Raw genomic sequence first — 8,237 nt, forward strand, 5'->3', positions numbered from 1 at the left:
AGAGAACTGCTGTGATGCAACTCATTTCAAACAGGTTTCTTAGAGAGGACTGGCTGAGATTACAGGCATCCTGACATTATTTAGAGAGTAAGTCTAAATGAGGTGCCATATTTACAGTTAATTGCCTGGCCCACTGACCCTTACTCCATTGCCACCACTGGTGCTGCTGCACTAGCCACTCCTCCTCCTGCCACAGTGGTCATTGTGTAGCTGTGGTGGTTGCTGCCACTGTCACCACTGCAACCACTGCTCTAGTGGCCACAGCAGCCAGATCCAGCCCACAAGAAGCCCTGCAGCCTGGATCTGGCCCAGGGTTCCAGGCAAGTTTGGTGCCATTTAGACCAATGGTATAAGGCAGCTCTATGCAGATGTGCCTGAAATAACTCTGATTGTGCTAGCTCCTGAACTGGAAGCAGTACAGCAGTTTTTGCACAATGCTTCACCCAGATTAATTAACCCTGCTGAGAAGTGGAATTATGTATGGCAAGCACCAAAATAAGGCATATACCATTCAAACTCCCCTGTGGTGAGCTGAGTAAATGCTAAGGTACTAGGCAGAACTGTGCACAGCCTTTTAATTTAATTTAATTTCATAGCAGAATTATTAAGATTATTACACACTAAAATAAGAGAGGTTCTGATCAAATTGGAGAGACTTATGTCCTCTCTGTTACACTATGAGCCCATCAACACATGAAATTAGCCTGGCTAAATAAACTTCACCACAGTTTGCACCAGAGTTTATTGCTCCTGGGTGCAGCGTCTTCACACGTGCCCGGGGCCACAGCATGTGGATCCAGAGTAGAGCAGCACTGGCTGGCAGGGAGCTCTGGGGGCCATCCTGCCAGTCCAGGGCTGCTATGACCCAGCTCAATGAGGGTGCTTCATTGAGGGTCTGCTTCATGATTTTTCTAGGGACTTATGTGAGGCTGACTGGTTTATAGTTCCCTGACTCCTCTTTTCCCTTTCTTAAATATGGGCACTATGCTTGCCCTTTTTCAATCATCCAGGACCTCTCCTGATAGCCATGAGTTTTCAAAGATGATAGCCGATGGCTCTGCAATCACATCAGCCAACTCCCTCAGCACCCTTGGGTGCATCCCATCAGGCCCCATAAGCTTGTACTAAATAGTTCCTAACCTGTTTTCATCACTGTTGGCTGCTCCCCTCTTCCCCAGACTGTGCTGTCTGGAGCTTACCTTGCCTGTGACAACTGAGATGAAAAAGGCATTGAACACTTCAGCCTTTTCTGCATCCTCTATCACAAGTTTGCCCTTCCCCCCATTCAGTAAGGAACCCACAGTTTCCCTGATCTTTCTCTTGTTACTGACATACTTGGAGAAACCCTTCTTGTTACCCTTCATGTCCCTTGCTAGCTGCAACTCCAGTTGAGCTTTGGCCTTCCTGACTTCATCCCTGCATGCCCAAGCAATGCTCTTATACTCCTCCCTAGTTGCTTGTCGAAGTTTCCACTTACAAGCTTCCGTTTTGTGATTTGGTTCCCCGCTAAGCCAAGCTAGTCTTCTGCCATACTTGCTAGTCTTTCTGCCCATCAAGATGGTTTGTTCCCACACTCCCAGTAAGGCTTCTTTGAAGTACAGCCAGCTCTCCTGGACTCCTCTTCCCCTCAGACTGACTTCCCAGGGGATCCTGCCCATGAGTTCCCTGAGCAAGTTGAAATCTGCTTTTCTGAAGTCCAGTGTCCTTACTTTGTTGCTTTCCATCCTTCCTTTCCTCTAGATACTGAACTCAATCATCTCGTGGTCACTGCTGCCCAAATTGCCAGCTACTAGTACATTTCTTACCAATTCTTCCCTGTTTGTGGGCAGCAGGTCAAGAACAGCACAGCCCCTAGCTGGCCACTAAGTTTCAGGGAACATTTAAGGGATGACTTATAAAATTTGATAGAAAATCTATTTTTATATTTAGAAGGCATTATTTTTTTGTTTTCTGTCTTAAAGGGAAATACTATTTCTAAAAGTCTCCAAAATCAACACAATTTGCAAAATGTTATCTTGTCTAAATATTGTGCAACATGACTTAAAATGGTCATTAAAGTTTTCTGGGATATAGATTTTGAAGGCTTTAAAATTTAGAAAGTGTTAAATTTGGTTTGGTGGTCTCTTGTATTTAAAAAAAATCACTGCACAATGATAAACCAAGAAGGGATTCAACAAGGTCAGACATGTTCACCACAGCTGAAAGTAGGCTTTTTAACATATTGAAAAATACAATGTGATTGTCTCATTTAACTTTCCTGAGAGAACATATTTATTTTGTACTGCATATACACTAGCAATCATCATCAGCAAACTGCTGTCACAGATCTACTTAATGTTTTTATCCACCTGAGACAGTAACATATACAAATCATTCACAGCTGTATGTATGTGTACAACCAAAAAATCACAACTGGCTTTGAGTTCAAGTAAAAGGAAGAGTTTCACATATTTCTAGTAACAAGATTGCATTCCAACTGTTACAGAATAATATTATTTTATAGTTGTGACATCCTTTTAAATATGTCAGTCAGGAAGCACTTCACTGGGCATTGGAAGACCATTAAGAGCTGCCAGTAGATTTGCAACTGCTTCCTCTGTTATCATGCGAGTGGTCTTGTGTGTTTTTATGCCAAGGTGAGGAGTTATGATGATGTTCTTTAATTTTAATAATGGATGATCTCTGCAAAAAAAATGAACAGAAAGGAAAGGTCTGGTTAATCCACCTACTGGTATTAAAAATGGTCACACTTCAAAGCACAGCACTTAAGCATGCATTTAAATTTACATACATCTTTTTGTTTGAATTTGTTGTATTACCATACTGTGCATTTCAGAAGGTCTCCCATCATAATGCGTAACACAAAACAACTGGATGCTTCTCCATCCTGCAAAATTCCCACCTGCTGACCTTATTTTGTGTCCTCTACATTTAAAATATTTGATAGATAAATACTGCTCTCTACCTGGGCAGTGGTTCAGGGTAGGTGACATCTAAAGCTGCCGCCTTAATAATACCAGTATGAAGAGCTTCCAGCAGTGCCTCTTGGTCCACTACTAGACCTGCAAAAAAACAGCATCTCTTCTGTGTATCACAGACAGATAGCAATTTAACAATGAAAAGAAAGATTGTAAATGAAATGTAAGAGATTTTGTAATCAAGAAAAAATATTTCAGTTTTAAAATTAAAGTACAAACAGATTTAGCTGTGCAGTTACATGTACATAGTAATGTTTATTATTACTTAACACTTGTGTTTTACATTGTCATTGTGCTTTCAAAACATTATCTAATCCTGAAACTACCCTGTAAAGTGGGTAAATGCTATTTCTCATAGTACACATAAGGAAAAAAATAACAATTTCAAACTTAATTTACTCTCAGAATTGGAAAACACATGAAGTGTGAACCAGACTTTGAGCCTTTAAACAAAGCAGAGAGATTTAATGTAGAAATGCTGAAAACAGAAGTGTGCTGTTATTAAAGGCACAGACAGAAGTAACAATTTTCTCCAGATTCTGCCCCTGAAAGAACTCTACAGCTATGACCAAACACAAGTGCAAAGCTGCAGAGGGTTTTAAAGGGCCCAGTCCTGCAACAGGCTGAATCCTCATTGCATAAGGGTTCAGATGAAAACACTCCAAAATGGAGCATCTTCACTAACATTTGCCTGTGTGTACTGGGAGCAAGGCTGGGCTGATGCAGCTAAGCCCTGGTCCTGGTGCTGTCTTCAGAATGGGAGGGGGAAAGGGAGTAGAGGGAGTTTGGTTTTGGGTTTTTTCAGCTAGTGCTGAAAGTTGGGGCAGGTGGATTGGAGCCCCGCCACCTTGGAGCGGCTCCAATCCACCTGGCCCCATCATCCAACACCAGCTAAAAAAATCCAAACTGAACTCCCTCTGCTCCCTTCCCTCCCCGAAATTCTGAAGACTGAGCTGGGGCTGGGGCTGGGAGCGGGGAGGGGCAGAGCTCAGGGAGAGCTGCTGCAGACTTGCAGCCACTTCAAATTGCTGCTGAATCCCTCAGCCCCCAGGACACAACAGTAAACATCTGTTGGGTCTGGGGGATTGCTATAACTCGTAGCACTTTCTGTGTAGGTGCTACGAGTTCCAGTGAGGCGCTGCACTTTTGTCTGCACCTTAAGATTCTAAACCTTCTTTCTTTCTGGGGTAGGGCACACACTGCCTTCAGCACCAGTATCCATGCTATCTATCCTTTGTTCCAGTTAGGTCTTAATGCTTTCTTAATCAACCACTGTCTTGCTAGAGTCTGACCATTCTAGCTCACCAACCACTGTCTCATACACCCATCCTCCTCCATCTGGACCCAAGCAACTCCCTGGGGAAGGAGGGAGGAACCTCTACATTGCCTGACTGTCTTTGATGACAGTGACAATAATGTTGCCCAGTACAAATTGGACCAATACTCTGACAGGCAGGACATGGGATGACAAACATTTTGCAGCCAGCCCAGTAAATTGTTATCCTATACTCTACCTCTGGAAATGTTGATGAGAATAGCAGTGGGTTTCATCAGCTCCAGTTCCCTTTTCCCAATCAGTCTGTGTGTCTGAGGTGTCAGGGTCACAGCCAACATGACAAAGTCTGACTGCTGGAGCAAGTCTTCTATCTTTTTACAATAAATGGCACCAATGGCCTGTTCCTCTTCCTCTTTTCTAATGGAGAAATAAAAATCACATAGCCGAAAGTCATGCTTACAAAAATGTTACCTTTTTTCCACAGTATCACTAGGTAACAAAGCTGATGTCAAGGAGAAACAAAGGATGTCTGATCCCTGGGTTTGTGGAGCAGTCCTGATTAATGTTCCCTCTAAGGAGTAGCGGTCTGTGAGCACGCCGCTTCAGTCCCGCCTCCCCCTATCAGTGTGGCGTCGGACACTTACTGAAGGTAAGCTCCTCACTCCGGGCAGGCAGTGGAGCCTGAGGCCTGGGGGCTAGGGCCTGGGGCTGGCTCTGCTGGGGGCCTGGGGCTAGGGGCTGGGGCGGGCACCGCTGACTTCGGGGAACTGCTCCGCTCTCCTGCATTGCCTTGGGGAGTCAGGAGGCACATGGCATCAGGGCTGGGGGTTGGAGCACTTCCCCGGGGCCAACAGAGCCTCACTCAGGGCAGGCAGCTGCTCCTCCCAGAGCTCAGGCAAGGCAGGGATGGAGGCTGGGGCTGGCGTGGGCTCTGCTGGCTCCAGGGAACTGCTCCATGGGCTATGCCAGCTCCAGGGAACGGCTCCACTCTCCAGCCCTGATGCCATGTGGCTCCTCGCTCCCTGAGGCGATGCAGAGGAGCACAGCAGTTCCCCAGAGCTGGCAGAGCCCATGCCAGCCCCCAGTCTCCACCTCGCCTCTGGGAGGAGCTTACCTTCAGTAAGTGTCCCACGCCACAGCCCAGCTCCTCTCCCGGCGGGTGTGCAGCCTTAAAAAGTTGGTGTGCGGCCAGACTTTTACTTGTGCGTGGCTGCGCATGCGCGCATCTTAGAGGGAACCTGATCTCTTTACCATCCTTCAGCAAATCCGTTATTTTATGAAGGATGAAAGTAGCAAAGGAATCCCTCAGGGTCAATGGTGATCCAGGATTTGGACATAACAAAATGTTCAATACTTGGTGAAGTCAGGAACATGGAAGCACATTTTCAGATCCAGCTTTTTATGACAGGGAACTGTTATGTGGCTGTCATTCCTTTGCTTTATAAACTTACCCAGTTAGATTTGGGGAACTAAAGAACAGATTGTCAAAAGCACCTGTGATGGCCAGGAACATAAGTCCAACTGACTTACAACGGGACCTGTACTTCTAGGGTCCCATTGTACAAAAGGGTACAAAAAAGGAGTTAAGTGTGAAATAATAAAAATCTGTGCTCCACTCGAAGTGAAACTTCAGGGTTAGTGTTACTTATGGCTCTTTTCCCTTTAAAACACAAATTATTTTCTTGGGCAATCCAAAACAACAACCAAGAAGCAGATGAATCAGGAGGTGAACAAAACTCAAAATTCTGCAGTATGTTTATCTGGGTTGCATCTTAGACAAATGCGTATTATTTGAATATGTATACCCTACTCCTTGATTAAAGGTAAGATAAAAAATTACAAAGAAAGTTTATCACAGTTTCAAACACAGGCAAAGTGGCAGCAGTGAAAATCATAATTTCTAACAGTTCTGGTATGTGCTCATAAATACACTCTGTACTAGCTGCTGGCCACTAATTATTAAAATGCTCAGTGTAAACAAGGCTTCAGTGATCTCAAATACACATTGCAAACTCTCTCATCCTTTTGATGGAAGAAATATTGAACTGGACTTTTAATATAAACCTCTTTTCTCCTAGGAGTTAGAATTGGTTAAAAAAAAAAATCTTGGCCCTACTGAAACAGACTGCAAAATTCACATTCACTTCAACAGGAACAAGATTTCACAAAGAGCTTTGAGTAGTATCACCAAAAAACAACATTCTTCTCAGTTATTTGGCCTTTTTATTTTTGAAGTGCTATAATAATTTGGAGGGTCCCACTGAAATAAGATCCAATTAAAAAAAAAGGGGGAGGAAATGTAAAAAACACTTGACCTGTATAGATCATAAGCAAATAGAAAGGGGAGAAGCCCTGTTTTCCTTTGCTAGGTACCTCTGTGGCAAATCACAAACAAACCCAATTAAAAAAAAAAACACATTACAAAGTTAGGTTGGTAAACTTAGTGTTTAAGCACCTAAATATGGACCTGAATTAAGCCTAACTTACATCAATCAAACTCTGTTCCTCCTCAGTTCTTTGCTATAATCACATAATCACTCTCCCCCTCTCAATTAAAATATTGCAACAGATTATAAGTTTACCTCTGCTTTCTGTTGTGGTACAGAATTTTCATTTCAAAAGCTTTGGCCCTCAAAGCAATTTTATACCCAACGTTTCCCATCCCGATGATCCCAAGGGTAGCCCCAGTGACTTCCTCTCCCAGCCAGTCAGGAGCAAAACACTCAGTGTCTAAGGAAACAGCAATTTGACAGCCTAAAAAGATGAAAAAGTCCATGTGAGAAACAGACTGGCTTCAGTATGTAGGAACAAGTAGACAGAATGCTCTTTTTAGGTTCAGCTACAGCTGGAGGATTGTGGGGGCCACCTGGAGTTGCTGTAGGTATGTGGCAGTTGGCAACCGGTGGGCAAGCTGGAAGAGATGTTCAGAGTCAAACAGACCTTGGAACAGCCTTCCCAATTCCACCTGGTAACCTGTGCTAATCTGTGGGTGTTTCAGCTCTCAGCCTCTGCTCCTACTCTGTTCCCCATGCCATGTGCAATCCTCTATCCCCTGCCACCCACCCTGTCTCCCCAGTCTCTTTCCAATGTCTCCCATGCTGATACAGCATGAGACACCACCTCCTTCTGCCACTTGTTCCATTCAGGCTTGGATACAAAGAGAAAGTCAGGCATCTTGGCTGCTCCCTGACTTCTTTGTGGTGTGGAGAAAAACTCAGAGAAATCTTGCTCCCCAGCTTACATCCCAGAAGGGCTACAGAGAGACAAGATGAGGTTGCCTAAGTTGTGACAATCACGAGATAGCTGATGCTTGGAAGTCCACATCTTTCAGACTCACCTGTGCTGGATGAAAAATGCCATTTTGTAGCAAAGACCTGCATACTACTGTATTCTTTGAACACAACATAGTCCCAAAACAGTATTCATTATAGACTGAAGGAAGGTAGCATTGAAAATAATTTGTTACACACTTCTGCTTTCAGTTGCCATGGATGGCTTATGCTTCAGGGTCCCTATTTAGGAAGGTCACAAGACTACAGTGCAGCAGGCCTAGCACAAGGACTGAGAATAAGCAAATAACTAAGCTATTGGAAAACAAAGAACATAATAAAAACCTGTGGTTGTTGGGGTCCCAGTGGGTATGCAGGGTGAAAATGTAATTGTGTTTCCCAATTGATTAAGGTCTCTGATAACTTAAATTAGGTGAGCCTACAGACTTCAAAAGAAGGACATTAGTGAAGAGTGGCAGGACAAAATACAAAATGATCATATTCACAGTGTCTAATTTTAGTGGCCAAGTGCAGATCCTAGAATCATTAACAATACAGAAAATACTGGTACATTTTTTATCTTTTGATCAGCTGAGGTAGAAATATTAAAAGAAAAATAATTTTTACCTATAACAATTAAAAGCCCTTTGTATGACAGCTTTGGTTACACTGGAGAAAAGTCCCCTCTATTCCTGACACCCCCCCCCCCCCAAA

At 43.7% G+C, this 8,237-nt stretch overlaps 1 protein-coding gene across 2 annotated transcripts in view; it reads right to left on the reverse strand.

Annotated features, from left to right (window-relative positions):
• Positions 1-2,247: 2,247 nt before the first annotated feature.
• The window catches only part of LOC109302407 (glyoxylate/hydroxypyruvate reductase B-like), an 8,506-nt gene continuing 2,516 nt past the window's right edge, over positions 2,248-8,237 (reverse strand). For both annotated transcript variants that reach the window (XM_019523973.1, XM_019523976.1), the window contains exons 3-6: positions 6,837-7,008; positions 4,493-4,671; positions 2,966-3,062; positions 2,248-2,682 (exon numbers count right to left, since the gene is read on the reverse strand). In XM_019523973.1, the coding sequence (XP_019379518.1) occupies positions 2,526-2,682; positions 2,966-3,062; positions 4,493-4,671; positions 6,837-7,008 (605 nt within the window). In that variant the 3' untranslated portion in view covers positions 2,248-2,525. The remainder of the gene's footprint in view (positions 2,683-2,965; positions 3,063-4,492; positions 4,672-6,836; positions 7,009-8,237) is intronic.

Source organism: Gavialis gangeticus, unplaced genomic scaffold, assembly GCF_001723915.1.
Source record: "Gavialis gangeticus isolate Ggan-Ray unplaced genomic scaffold, GavGan_comp1, whole genome shotgun sequence".
Classification (NCBI taxonomy): domain Eukaryota; kingdom Metazoa; phylum Chordata; order Crocodylia; family Gavialidae; genus Gavialis; species Gavialis gangeticus.